This window comes from Cavia porcellus, unplaced genomic scaffold (assembly GCF_034190915.1).
Source record: "Cavia porcellus strain 051 isolate PalLab524CR breed Dunkin Hartley unplaced genomic scaffold, mCavPor4.1 scaffold_13, whole genome shotgun sequence".
NCBI lineage: Eukaryota > Metazoa > Chordata > Mammalia > Rodentia > Caviidae > Cavia > Cavia porcellus.
In genome coordinates, this window is record NW_026947496.1 from 56,241,504 (window position 1) to 56,256,477 (window position 14,974).

General features: G+C 43.9%; 1 protein-coding gene across 2 annotated transcripts in view; it reads right to left on the bottom strand.

The window, feature by feature from the left end:
• The window catches only part of Pdzrn3 (PDZ domain containing ring finger 3), a 234,201-nt gene extending 228,073 nt beyond the window's left edge, over window positions 1-6,128 (bottom strand). Inside the window, exon 1 of one of the 2 annotated variants that reach the window (XM_005008578.4) lies at window positions 4,766-6,128. In XM_005008578.4, the coding sequence (XP_005008635.2) occupies window positions 4,766-5,494 (729 nt within the window). In that variant the 5' untranslated portion in view covers window positions 5,495-6,128. Of the gene's footprint in view, window positions 1-3,713; window positions 4,228-4,765 lie in introns of those variants that run through there. The other variant, XM_063260254.1, reaches the window with a different exon arrangement.
• Between the last annotated feature and the right edge of the window lie 8,846 nt (window positions 6,129-14,974).

The following is a 14,974-nucleotide window of genomic DNA, read 5'->3' on the forward strand; positions in this document are numbered from 1 at the left end:
CTCTGATAGATACATTTCAAAGCCTTCTGACATCTGGAACACCTTTTGATACAATTGTCTATTAAATTCACTTATTTCCAGTTCTAAACTGGACAAAATAGATTTTGGATTTGGGGCTTTCGACAACTTGATCTGGGTGGATCTAATAGAAGAAAAATGATGCCTTCCAAAAACCTGGAAACAATTTTGTTAATAGGGGGGTATCAAAGAAAACCTCATTCTTTTTAAATAGAAGCGTACGCTTGGTTAGCAACCTGAAACATTTTGATGGCTGACAAGACAGCTTTTTCAGTTTTGAATTCATTCACAGCACAGGTATCAAGAGCTTACAGTGCACATGGCAATGGATCTGGTGTACAGTCCTAAAAAGACAGACTCTATTATTTAGTTTTACCTTGGATACCTGCATGAAGGGGTAGGGGATACTGTACCAGAGGGAGAGAACTCACAGCACCAGACATTGGTTGTGAGATCAGAGAAACCTGGTTTCCTGGAGACAGGGAGCTGACATGCAAAGTACAGAATGAAAAGTCATCTACTAAGGATCAAGCCCCAAGTTCTGAAAGAAGGGCGAGGCAGGAAGGGCAGATCTCCAGGTCACTTGGGAAGAATCCATGAAAAGGCTGTGCGAAGGCCTAGAGCCAAAATAGGACTTTGGGAAACATTCTCAGAGACCGAGACCAGCAAACTAGGGAGAAAAGAACGAAGCACAACACAGAGGTCAGCAGCATCCAGATTGCTCAAGAGAAACAGGGAGGCAGAGAAGGTTTTAGGAAGGCAGACTGAGAATCAGATTTATACTTCCAAGAGATTAGAGTGTGTGAGGTAAAGAATGAATTTGGGGGGGGGGAGATACTTAGAGGGAACAGTTGTGGTCCATGCAAGACAAATGCCATCTTTGTTTCCCAGGATACCTTAAAAAAGACTTCATACGTGACAGTCACAATTTGGGAAGTTACCTCCCAAGTATACAGATGCTAGGGATATTTCGACACATCTTACAATACACACAGCCATCTCCCCCTGCACCCACTACCAACAAATACACACATAAGAATTACCCATTCCGAACTGTTAACTTTGTTGAGGCTGAGGAACACTGGTTTATACCACAGCGAACATCTGAATAAGCTGGAAAGTAGTGAATAGATTCAACATATTTAGGAGATAAAATCCTTTAAATGTAATGACAAACTTATGGCAGGGTCTAAGAGTAGAAGGTATGACTATAACTCCATAGAACATTTTACAAGAATGTTTCCTTTCCTTTAAAACAAACAAAACTTTTGTTCTAAAATGCTTTTGCCCTTAGAACCGAGTTAAGTTAGGGTGGGAAACTGAGGCTGGAAGTGAAACTCTTCCCCACACTGGGGCGTGGTATAGCCCAGGTTTCACCTCAGGCAGATGGTAGTGACCTTTATGGATAATGATCAACTATAATTTCACTGCTAGCAACTGGGTTTCAAGACATTATCATGGTCTTCAAATGTTTTGAAAGAGGTGTTCAGAAAAATGATCAGAGGGTTGGGGAGGCAACTTTGTATTAGAGCATTTGACTAGTATGCATAAGGCCCTTGGTCTACTGCCAGCACAAATAAACAGGTTGACCATGATCAGTAAGACCATCAATGTGTGGTTAAGATCAATGCATGTTTAGTCTACATCCATACTTGAACTCTTAACTCAGCAGCTACTCAAAGGACCAGCATCACAAAGGTTGCTTGTTAAAAATACAGCATCTCAGGTCCCTGGCCAGCCCTAGTGGGGACCAGAATCTTTAGGGCTCAGATTCAGGAAATATTTTTTTTAAACCATCTCTTCAGTGATTCCATTCATATGTAAGTTAAAGAAGCACTGATATACTTCACATTTTATACAGGAAACAGTGTCTATACAAGCACAGCACTGTCGAACCTTAAGTGTTCAGCAGGTGTCAAAAACACTGACACCGAAGATAATTTGAAGAATGCCAGATCATTCACAGCACAGGCTATGGGCTCTAGATCTAGTCCTGAAAATCTTCTGAAGTGTTTCTTATCTATCTCAGCTCATAACAGAAGCAAACATTAGCACTTAGGAAAAAATGAAATAAAAATGCTTGCACATGAGAGTTTCCAGGTGATATAACTCCTTCTGCCTTTCAGAGGAGAATAAACAGTATCCAGCGGGAGCAGAAAGCAGGCCCAATGAAATAAACAAGTTCCCCTTCCAGTGGGAGGACTTTTTATGGCTGAGACAGGGACAGCAAAAGTGCTCAGCAAGGGCCCCAAAGGGTTAACTTCAGAACAAGAAGAGAAAGTTTCCTTGAGGCCTCAGCTGAGGCCTGCCAGGTCCCAGGCCAGAGAAGCCTCTTAGGGAACTTTTAGGACAGGCAATGGCCAGCTTTCTCCAAGGCTGGCAGTGAGGTTCATGAACGTCCATAGTAAGGTCCCACTTCTGAACAAAACATTCCCTGTACACTCAAAATCAACACCTTGGCTCTCAGCTTAATATCCTTATCTCTCCCATTTACCCAACAGCTTCAAAAACATCCACAGTTTTGATTCAAGTATCATATTTTTGATTCTGGGAGAGCATTTACCCAAACCCTCCAGAAGGAAAACAGAAAGGCAAGAAGGAATAATAAACTAGTTCAACAATGAATGATGTATAAACTTTGAGAGAGTGAATAGCTTATTTATAAACACGCGTCACTTTTAAAATGATGCAGGAAGTCCAGATGACAGCATACACAGGAGAAAACTCTTGAGAACTCTTTTTGCCTCAAACCTGGCGCCTGATTGAAAACCAAGCTCTGCCCTCTGTTTTGGTGACTCACAGACTCACACCAGTCTTTTGTGCGCCTGTGCGGTCCTGGGTGAGCTGAGGAGCTGTAAATATTTGCCCTTCGCCCAGAGCTGGCCAGCTGCTGAGGCTGCAGCTGACAGACAGGCCGGGGGCCAGGAAGGGGGGTGCAGGAAAACTTGCAGGCCTCTTGTGCATGTATGAGAGAGGGGGCTGGAGAAAGGGAGGGAAAAGCAAAGCAGACACAGGCCCCTGGGGTCCCCCTGGGCAAATATGTTCCCCTCGCTTCCAGGCCATCTGGAGCAGGAAACCAGAGTGCCAAGAGCAGAGCCCATGGCTGGAAATGTAACTCAGCTGCTCATAATGTAACTCTTGCAATCAGAGAAAGCCATGATTCTCAACCTGGGCAATGTTGTCCCCAAACGATGCAAGACAAAATCTGGAGACATTTTGGTTGTGATGATGGTGATGATGGTGGTGGTGGGGAGGGCCGCTCCTTGCATTCAGGGAGTAGTGGCTGGGATTTTGCTAAGTACACAGGGTAGTCCCTGACTACAAAAGTTACACAGCCTCAAATGTCATCCCATTCCAAGATGGAGGAAACAGGCAGAACCTGAATCCAGCGCTTTCCCAAGTCACTGATTTGAATTTGGACAAGTTACAGAACCTCTGAGTCAGTTTCCTCATCTGGAAAGATTAAATAGATAATGCATGTAGTGCTTCCTACAGTTGCTGGCACTTAATAAACACTGAATAACTGGTGCTCATGATTTTACTGACAGATGTGATGGTGGTTTTAGCTTGGGCTAAACAGATGGGTACACCGGCAAAACTCAACTCTGGCACTTGAAAGCAGTGTCCCAGGCATAATACATCTACAAGTCTCTGTTTTTACAGCCACAAAATGAGAAGCCCCACACCTAACTTACTTGATGCAAAAGGAAATGACTGGGAAGAGGTGACCTCAGGTAACATAGCAAGCCCTCGCTCATGGAGGCTGTTATCCTTAATTACACCAAGCAGCAGCACCAGGGGATGAACTCAGGAGATGTTAAAAATAACTGCAGGTGACATGTGCTGAGCACTTGCTTGCCGTCAGGCATGGTGCCAGATACATTGATACATTCTCTCCCTGAAAGAAACAAGCGCTCGAGGTGCTCCGGCAGCTCCTGTAGCTTTTACGTTCTGGGAAACTGAGGCACCTGTGGAGGTTAGGCCATAAAATCACCCAGCTACTTAGCTATCTGAAAACAGCTGTCTCTCCTGAAGATTCAGGTTTATTATTTTCCACTTGTTGAGGGGTAGAGAGGGTCCTCTAACACTTTCTGCGATCCCCAGATCAAAACCTCACAGGGTGCCTGGCTGTGTTTTACTTTTTCTATCTCTAGAACCCCCCATTCCAACTTGGAGAAGTTAAGCAGCTTGCTCAAGGTCAGCCAGAGCCATGGCGCAAAGCCCACATCTGAATGCAGTTGATTTATCCCAGAGGCCTCTCTCCTGGCCACCTTCTCCACATACTCTGCCCTGGCTTAGAGTTCTCTCTTCTGGAATCGCGGGGGAGCATAGACACAGTTCACTCTGCGATGTGTCATATCTATAAGAACCATGGTTTCTGACCTTAAAGAGCGCGACCTCCCTGAGATCACCCACCTGAACTGTGTAGTAGTGTCACAACAGTTGCACCTCCAGAGCCCCGTTTATCTTGCTTATGCTACATTCAACTGGGGGGGTTCCTTTCGTCTTTCCAGACCCCATGGAAATGCTGTAGGTATGTTGGACCTGTAGGAACTAGTCTTAGGGACCAGAGTCTCTAAACTTAGGTTCCAAGACCAGCAGATGGTAATTTAGTAGACAAACATTGGAGAAGCAGGGTGGCAGGGATGCTCCTGGGAACTGGCATTCCAGTGCTCTAGGAGCCAGACGGGCCCTGGGTCACCAGGAGACCTAGTAAGGGGGCGCTGCTGCGCGAAGCAAAGCCTACCTTCCCGCCGCCGGGCGCCTGGCTGGCCACGCAGCGGCTGAGCGAGTCGAGGCGCGCGCTGTACTCAGTGAACTTCTTCTGGTAGCGCAACGCGGTCATTTGCAGCTCAAGCTGCGCTGCGGCCAGCTGCGCCACCAGCGACTTCTCGCGCTTCCCTGCGCGCAGCGCCTCCTTCTTGAGCGCCTTGTGCAGCGCGCCCAGTCGGGCCTGCAGCGCAGCGTTGTGCGCCCGTAATGCCCGCGCGCAGCAGTGGCCGCCCGCGCTCTGCTCGCCGTGCGTGAGGGGCAGCCCACAGCCCTCCTGGCAGCGGCCCACGGGCCGCGCATCGCACGCGTCGCGCATGTGTGCCTCCACGTCGCGCCGCAGCAGCACCTGGCCACAGCCCGCGTGGCGGCAGCGCGCGGGCGCGAAGTCGCAGCGCTCGAGGTGCTCCGGAAGCTCCTGTAGCTTGACCACCCGGCTGCAGCCGCGCTCCGCGTGCGCGCACTTGATGTCCAGCTTGAGGATGAGGCGCTTGAGCGGCAGGACGTGGTTGAGCTCTTTCGCCGACAGGCGGCCGCGGCAGAGAGCCGGGCAGCTGCCCTCCTGCACCACCCAGGGCAGCACGCAGCCGGCGCAGAAGACGTGGCCGCACGGGGTGGTCAGCGGGTCCTCCAGGACCTTGTGGCAGAGCGCACACTTCAGATCCGGGTCCACGTCGCCATCAAAGCGGTCCAGCTCGAAGCCCATGGTGGCGGCCGGAGCCCGGGGTCGCCGCCCAGGCGGGCGGGCGGCCGGCCGCCCCCTCCCTCCCTGCGAGGCGGCCCAGACACGCCGGCTGCGCCACCCGCTCGCTCGCTAGCTCGCTCTCCCTGGACTGAGCTTAATTGCTCCAGACTTCCTCGGAAAATGCCCGAGGAACAGGACTCCTCCGGCCGTATTTGCAGGAACGCGAGCGCACGAACATCTTGCTTCGGCGGCCTACCATTCCTGCTCTGCAAAAGGGGAGAAGTCCAGAGGCAGAAGAAGTCAAGAAGACGCCTGGAGGCTCCCGGAGCTGGATTAGCTTGCCGGAAATGCCAACCTGACTTCTCTGTGGAGGACTGCTCTCTTCTGCCTTGGAGTTTTCGCCCTAGGGGATGAACTGACCGCCAGCTACTCAATTGTCCTTTTTAACGACTTGGCAGCCGAGGCTTGGTCTTTCCTCTGAAAGAGCTTTCCTGGAACCCCTTCCGAAACAGATCAAGAATTTTTTAAAAAACTCTTTCCGCCTTTCCCCTTATTTTGGGGCTGATTGCAGAGTGCACAAAATCTCGTGAGGTTCTCTATCTCTGCAATTACGGTACTATCATTCCAGGGAAAGTTACTGAGCCTGCCGCTCCAGCTGAAACTTCAGTTCCAACCCGAGGTTGTGTGAACCTCAGGGGTTTAGCGGGCGCTGCTTTCCAGGACGACATGGGGGTGGGGTGGAGTGGGGTGGGGTGGGGTGGGGGTTCTGCGCGGTCCAGTTTGTCGTCACCAGGAGAAGCCTCAGCGCTGGCTCCGCGGACGGCCACTTCACCTACCGCCTCTCAAGAGTGCGATACAGCGCCACAGGCGCTTCTCAATTAGTCCCTTTCACAATCTTCAGTACTGTGTTGTGAAAGCCTTGTTAGCTCCATTTGAAAAGAATCTCCCCTCTGATTACAAAAGTAATGCTAGCCTAACCAGAGGAAGTGCAGAAATGTGGAATGTGAAGTCCGCCCAGGATCACTGCACTGCATTCCTCTGAGTTCTTTCTCTCTTTATCCTGCGTGTATTTTATTATATCTCCATCTTCCCTTTGGGGAAACTCAAGCCGGGGAAAAAGCAACTAACTGGCATATAGAGTGCAGTGGAGCAGTGGTTCTCAGATTTTAATGTGGTCTTAGATCTTGACTTGGAGGGTCTGGGCCTGAATGTGAGGATCTTCACATCTGATGGACTCCAAATTAAGGATGTGGGACTGGAGTGATCCATACAGGTCTGCAGATTTCTACCAGACTGGGAGACTCTGGTCGTTCTTAGCACTAGACATTTTTCTTCTGCCTTCTCTTCAAGCAGTACAATGAGTCTTCACTGTGGAATTGTCAGCCACACTGGTTAGTGTTGAAATACTTTCGGGATCCAACCTCAGTAGAATGTTTATAGCAGCATCTATGCATTTGGTTAAAAAAAAATTTTTTTTTAAGTCTCCCAAGACTGTGGGCATTCCTAAGAAACACACAGTCAGCTTTGGTGAGAGGGAAATCAAGTTATGGAATTCTCATTTGGAGTCTGCTGCCGGATTCTCAACAGTGAAGCTGGAAAGCAGGAGTTCAGTGTTTAGCGTTGCTCCACGGAGGAGCTTGAAACAAGTGGGATGACAGCGTCTATTTTGTCTAATTGCTTTTACGTCTCCCTTTTATATGACTGCGAAAGACCCACGACCTCCCGCATTGAACTGCTTCAAGTGGAGGGAAAGAATTGCCTTGATGTTCATAAGGGTTACTTGTTTTGTGCTGACCTTTGAAAAGCTGTCACTCACTAGATTGAGATCACTGGACAGTGTTCTTTCATCACTGTTGGTGGGGTTTGTTGTGTCTGATAGAGACTTTTTAATTGCTTTAATCAATTAGTGCATTTCTTTGATAGTATCCCACGCGGGGTGGAATATTATTGACCTTTGTTCAGATAAGCTGGTGCCAGGGAATCCTCCATCAGAGTGTTTATGAAGCTATTCAGTCACAGGCTCTCAGATGATGGGTAAGAAACAGATTCTTTCAACAAAGGTGTGTGGGCTTGTCAGTTTCACAGACTGGGCTAGTGTCAACAAGGTGATAATCTTCAAACCAAACTGGTTTTGAGAAACAGGAAAGCTCAGTTATACATTGTAAATAGCAAATTCATATTTACTGGGATGTGCTCCTCTTCCAACCTGCCCCATTTTCCAACCCTCAAGGGAAGCAGTGAGGATGTTTGTAAAATGCTGCAGGCCAGTCCACAGAGAACCTACTGCCTGTTAGCTGGCCTTTTTAGGCAAAAGGAAAGTCTTCTGAGCCACCCCTCTTTAGTTAATATTTGCATTAAAATTCTTCGATGTCAGCAAAAAACGTCTAGAATGTCAGAATGAAGGGACACCAAGCATATTGTTCCATCACTGAATTTAGCAGAGAAGGGGGCCAACAACCAATACTGTTTAAAAGAAGAAGAGGTCAATGCAGAGTTTCTCAAATTTAGCACTAGTGACATTTTTATCTGTTTTGGGCATGTTGAACATTATCTATGATGATGTCCACTAGTTATAAAAGCAACTTTCACCTCCCTGTTTGTAACATCTGGATATTGCCAGTGTGAATTGTAGGCAAAATTGCCCCAGAATGAGAACCTCAGTTTTTTTAGGGCAACCTTTGCTTCATGCAGAAGTTAGACTCTGCAAGTAGACCACATCTTTTGCTGGCTACAGAATCACCTGTTGAAGGAAGCAGCAGAGTGAATGTTTGGCGAGGCAGACATGAGAATAAGAGCCAATTCCTCCATGTCAGAGGCATCTGAGTGTTTATATATCACTAGATTCCTTGTGAACACCTGGATTGGTCATGTAGCAAATGATTTTTTTTTATCATTTACCATTTTTTCCCCACCATCCCTCTACCATCACCCTTCTTTAAATGATTACATTCTGTACCATTTTTAGGGGACTGGGTATTGGAGAATGAACTCTGGCCCTTGCATATGTTAGGCAAGCACTCGCCTACTGAGCTGCATTCCTATCCTTTTAAAAAATTTTTAAACAGAATCTAGGTAAGTTACTTAGGCTGTCCTCAAACTTATGATCTTCCTGCTTCATCCTCCTAGTAGCTGTGCTTTTGAAGACCTAGACAAACCAAACTTGGCTGTTACAGCAGGGGTGCTAGACAGAACTGGAAGAATTGGAAAGATGTTTCTTAGCTATTTGTGCAAACATCTGGTTTTGCACATTGATGAGGCTGTTAATCTCCAGATAAGATTAGCTTTCAGAGCCCCACATATATAATCCTGTTTCTTTGGTCACACTTAGTAGGTCTTAATTTATCTAACATTTATTTAGTAGCTACTGTATGCTAGACAGTGGTTATTTTTTTTTTTTTTAATCCTGGCTCTAGTGAGGTAAATAAGAAGGGAAATATGCTTGCCCTAATAAGCCCTTATTCCACAGTAAGGAGAGGCAAGTATCAATAATCATATAACAAGAGGTATAATTATTAAGTAAGTTCAGTAAATCAGTGTTACTCAGAGTGTTGAAGGGTCAGAAGCAAAGACATAAGAGTTTGTTGGAAATACAGACTCTCAGCCCTACCTTACCCCTCCTGAATTAGAATCTGTATTTTTAGCAAGACCCTTAAAATGATCTGATGCTCTTAAAGTTTGAGAAGTGCTGCTTGAAAGCTCAGAAAGCAAGCTGATGTGCTGGGGAGAAATCTAAGCCTTTCAAATAGGAGGGAGAGTATGGCTGCCTGAAGAGGGAGACTGTGCCAGCAATAGCTAACATTCCAGGCAGAACTGCAGGAAACGCTGAGGTCCAGAGGGAGCCCAGCACTTAGTCTGAGAGGGAGAGCAAGCCTTGTACTTGGAGCACGGCTAACTACAGGAGAGCAGGCAGTCACACACTGGGATAAATGGCAGCGGCTAAACACACACGGCAGTGAGGCAGGCACGGCAGAAAGTCTGAACTGAATCCCAGAGCAGGATAGTGCTGCAGAGTTTACAGTTGGATCAACATCTAGTTTCTATGCCATGGCCTACGCTCAGTCATAGACAAGCGGACCATGTCCTTCCATCTGCCATGTTTAACACTTAACTGACAATAGATGTCTCATAGGTAGCTACTACCTCTGTCTGCCTTTTAAGTGTGTACTTTTAGGGTCTAAAGGGTAGGATTAGTGCTACTATCATGAGATAAACTGAGTTTATTAAGTTGGTTCTGTGGCCTACTTAGTATATATATATATATGTATATATATATATATATATCACCATTTAGAACATTATTGACATAATGAAATCTATTCTGAATTCTGAACTATCAACTCCTTTGAGAGCAACTGGATTACTACCTGGTTATGAAGTAGTAAGGCTTTTTTTTTTTTTTTGTGGTACCAGGGATTGAACTCACAACCTTGAGCTTACTAGGCAGGCACTTATGCTATTGAGCTAAATCCCCAGGTCTAGTAGCATGTTTTATGCAGAAAATTGTATGTGTGTATGCATAAACACATATGCACATTGATATCTATGCATCTATAAACATGTGGACATATATGTGTGTGTACACACACACAAACTTACATGAGGAGAAAAAGATTACATTTAATTCAATATAATACAATACCTACATAACCATAGAATATGTAAGCTAGGGATTTTTTTCTATTGTTAGTGTAAAAAAAAGTATGATTCCTGCCTAGCAGTTCAAAGCTGCTATATCGGCTTCCAAGTTTCAGGAACTCAGGACTTTTTTTACCTTCCTGTTCTACCATCTGTAGGACGTGGCCTCTATTCTTCTTCTACAGACCAGGAGTAACAGCCAGCCATTCCAGGTAAAAAAAACTAAAGAAAAGGTCAAGAATTATGTTCCTTCTTGTAGGCTTCTTTAAGGAACTTTCCTGAAAAATTCATCCCACAAGTTTCTCTTATGTCTCAACTATAAACCCTAAATGCAAGGAACGAAATTTAGGGGGGCTTTTACAGTAGCAGGGCGCTGCATTAATAGTAAGAGTATTCTACTAAGACACCCATTAGGATGGATGAAGTAAAATAACAGACAAAAACTGGTGTTGGCAAGAGTTTGGAGAAATTGGACCCTCAAGTACCACTGCTGGGATTGCGAAGCAGGATGGTCACTTTGGAAATAATTTAATTTGGCATTTCCTCAGATAGTAAACATTCAGTGACCCTGTGACCTGGCAGTTGTACTCTGAGATACCCAAGAACATCGAAAATATATGCATACCCCAAAATTTGTGAATTTTCATTAATAGCATTATTCATAATGGCCAAAAAGTTGAGTGTTGTAGTCAGGGGCTGTACACAGAGAACAATTCAGATCAGGACATGGAGTTTATAATATTTTTATAATGGTCACTGGAAGTTAACACAGGAGAATGCAGGAAATCTATCCGCAATACCAACGACACAGATTATTTAGTCAAGAGTCTAAATCCCATGGCAATGTCCCACATGAGTCCAGATAAAAACCCAGAGCTCAGGGCAATGCCTCCACGAGTCCAACTGGAAGTCCAGAGCCCACAAGAAGGACTCACGCCAGTCTCTTTTATGGATCCGTGCCAGGAAGACCCAAGGGTCAGCGGTGGAAGCCAGAAAGTCTGTGCCAGCAGGATGAAGGAGCTGTGCTAGTGGGATGAGGGTTCTACACTGGAGCCAAGAAGTCACACAACAAAGAGCGGGGCTGTCCTGAAAGACACCACAGCTGTCCTCAGCGACACGGAGGCCCTGAGCTCCTCCTCTGACAAGCACAGTCGGGTACGTGCCAGGAAGCAGTGGGACAAGTTCATCCTGGAGACCAGGCAGCACATGTTCCCACCCCCCCCCCCCGGAGCCAGGAAGCAATGCTCAATGTGAAGACCAAAGCTTCTCCAGAACCAACAGCTCAGCCAGCAACTCGTAGGAGAGCCCATAATGCCTCCTTAACGCCTCAATCCCTCCCAGCACCTCCCTTCTTCTCCACCTATTTATCCTGGCAACCCTCCTCAGGTGGAGCATCTTCTCTCAATGCATTCTGATGTAATCCAGCTGGCGTTAAGTTGACCACCAGTTCTCAATTCATAACACTGAGCCAGTCCAAATATCCATCAGTTGATAAAAGCATAAATAAAATGTAGTGTAGTATATACATATAACAGGATATCATTTGTCTGAAGGAGAAATGAAGTACCAATTCATACTATAACTTGGATTTACATGTAAAATATTATTATTCATAGTGAAAGAAGCCAGACAAAATCCCCCACATCTTGTATGATTTCATTTATATGTACAGTGACAGAAATTAGATTAGTGCTTTTCAAAAGCTGGGGTAAGAGACACATGAAGAGTGAATGCTAATAAGTAAAGGTTTCTTTTGGATGTGATGAAAATTTTTAAAACTTACTTGTGCTGATGGTCACATAATTATAGAAATATACTAAAAACTACTGAAATTTTCTCTATAGAAGGACATTTTTTATGAATAACTTGTGAATTATATTTCGACGAAGCTATTACAAAACTATCAATACTGCTCATTTAATAAGAAAGAAAGAAATCACAAACACACAAGTAGCATTCTGCATGTGTTTTTATACAAGCAAAAGCTATTGTGTTCAAAGGAAATAATATTTTTAAAGATTATGGAATGGAATTAGGATACTTTTGGCCTACAAGTTTCTAAAACTGAATTCAAAGTGAGACATACAAGAAGAGAGAGGGGAAGGGAAAGAAAGAATACTCAACATCATTGAAAAGTTCAGGAGGTAAAGACTTCAGATATGGCTGTATCTAGGTGCATGTGAATATATTAAGAGTCTGTCTTGCTCCTCCCTCAGCTATCTTCTGAGGTAGGCTTATCCCCACGTGGTTACACAGAGTCCATGAAGTCCATGTCTACATCTCACTAGCTGATCTACCTCAGTATAAGAACGTTGTTTTCCAAATAGTTCCAATAAATGTCCAAGGTATGACTCCTGGCCTGCCTCGGCTCATCAGTACATTCCTTAACCACAGAATAATGAGAGGCTTACCTAAACCACAGAGAGTGAAGGCACGGAAGAGAGAGGGGTCCCCCAAACAGATGCTGGAAAGGCAGAAAAAAAAAATCTATGTTCACTACAACCTTATTATAAAAGTGATCATTAATTCTAAATAAGGGAAAGGATTACCTATAAGATATATCTATATGATGTATATCATATTTATCTCCACAATCTTGGAATGAATTTTAAAAACATGTGTTAACCTCTACCCACGATTAGTTATAACTTGACCTAAAGCAATCATCTGACTAGGGAAAAAAAATATACATAGTAAGACAATGTCTTGGTTACTTTTCTGTCATTGCTGAGACAAAATACCTCATGCCCAAAATGAAGGAAGGAAAGGTTTATTTAGCTTACAATTTTTGGAGGTTTCAGTCCATATTCAGCTGTCTCCAGAGAAAAGTTGTGTGGCTGAGGGGCAGCTTTTCATGGTGTTTACAAGCAACAAGAACAAAAGGGGAAAGCAAGCCACCTTCTCTCTCCTGTATCATATGCTGGCTACCTGCCCCTAGGCAGGCGTAGCACTCACGCTGCCAATCCCAGCACTAGACAATGAACCAATCACAAACACTAGATTCAGTTGCTTTCATAACTTTGTGAGGCATAGGGCGCCATCCAAACATAAACCATAACAAGCAATTTAATGCTCTTTTTAATAAGTATGTTCAAGACTACTTTTACAACCATGGACCCTCTTCCTTCACATAAATAACAAATTCCTAAAGCCAAATTTAAACTTTTAAAGTTTAAATGTTTACCAGATATCAGTTATGTTGGTCAGTGCTATATTCTTGGAGCCTGGGATGGGTCTAGCTCATAGAGAACACTTAATAAACATGTTGCTTGGCCATGCAATTATCAAAATGCTCCAAACACGTTTTTTAGGTTTCTAAAATCTTGCTAACACTTGAATACTCTTGAATTGGAAAAGACCAAGACATGAGATTTACACAGTAAGACCTATTATTACATGGATTCCCGTACCAACAATAATTCACAGATGTATGGGAAGGTCTAAAATCATAACACAAAATATACATAAAAGACAAAATTCCAGGACCGCCTTCATTAATAAATGGGACATTTTTAATTTGGAAATTTGATTTTTCCAATATTCATGTATCATTTCATGTATGTCTTTAAAAATAAACAAGCTCTTTATTAAAGCCCCCACAGCTCAAGCCTGTGATCTAGGAACTTATTAATTTTAATTTTTCTCTCGGCAGCTTCTCCTCCACTCTCATTTACTTAGTCTGTAAAATTATGGTAATAATAATCTGTGCTTACTTAACATACGGTAATAATTGCTAATTAACTGATTTTTATGTGTAGAAACCTGTGAAGACATTGCACAGGTGCTCAGTATTGTTATTGTAGGCCCTTGAGGAAGACACAACTTTCTGGGTGTTTTTTTTTCTTTTCCTTTTTTTTTTTTTTTTTTTTCCACAACAGTTCTGGAGATCAAATCCAGGAGCAATCTGACTACTAAGCTATATCCCCAACACTTTTTACTCTCTCTGGACCAAAACATTTTTATTTTTCTATCTTGCATATAGAACACAAAAATGCCACAAGTCTTCTGATTGGATAAAGAAATCCTTGGGATGTTTCTCAGTTTAGAAGTAGCAATGTCAATCGCAACACAGAAACTTCAAGATCATCAGTGATGGATTTCCTTCCGGAGGTTATCCGATTTTTTATTCTGAGACAAGGGCTCATCAAATTGCCCAACTTTGGCTTGAATTTGTGTTTTTCCTGTCTCTGCCTCTGCATTAGCTGGAGTGATAGGCATGCTCCACTGCACCACGATGTACTTTCCATTTTTTAGGGACACGTAATGCTGCAGTCTTTGGGGTAAAAGAAATCTATAAGCCAGTCCCTGTATCACCCCAAGGCTGATTGATTTAATAAGCAAAATTCTGCCATGTGATGACACTTTCATTTGACGCTGAGAGCCTAGAGGAGCCAGAGTTGTGATCAGTGGTTTCAACAGTGGTAGAAAAATGTAAACTGCCTCAGAAGTCTGAGTACTCATGATTTAGAGGTGTAACTCTCAAAAAATGAGAGAGCCTCTCACCCATTATATAAAACACATAATTACCTTCATTTAAGGGATGTTTGATTGGATGATGTTTAAAAAAGAGCTTCATCTTTTATTTTATTTTTTATCATATCTTTTTATCACTTTTATCATGAAAGAATAACTCGTAGTCTTCTGAGAGGGTTTTTGGAAGAAGATTTTTGAGACCTCAGCTATCCAAGGGAAATGCAACATCTTTGTTCTTTGAAACATTGTCCTGAAACTGTGGTTTTGGTCCTAAGAGCAAGCATGTACTTGGCAATAAAAAAGATGCAACAAAACATTCACCAAAATAGTGCTACAATGGTGTATTATTTCTAGGATAATCGTTTGTTATATTTTAGCAAACAAAAGTAACTT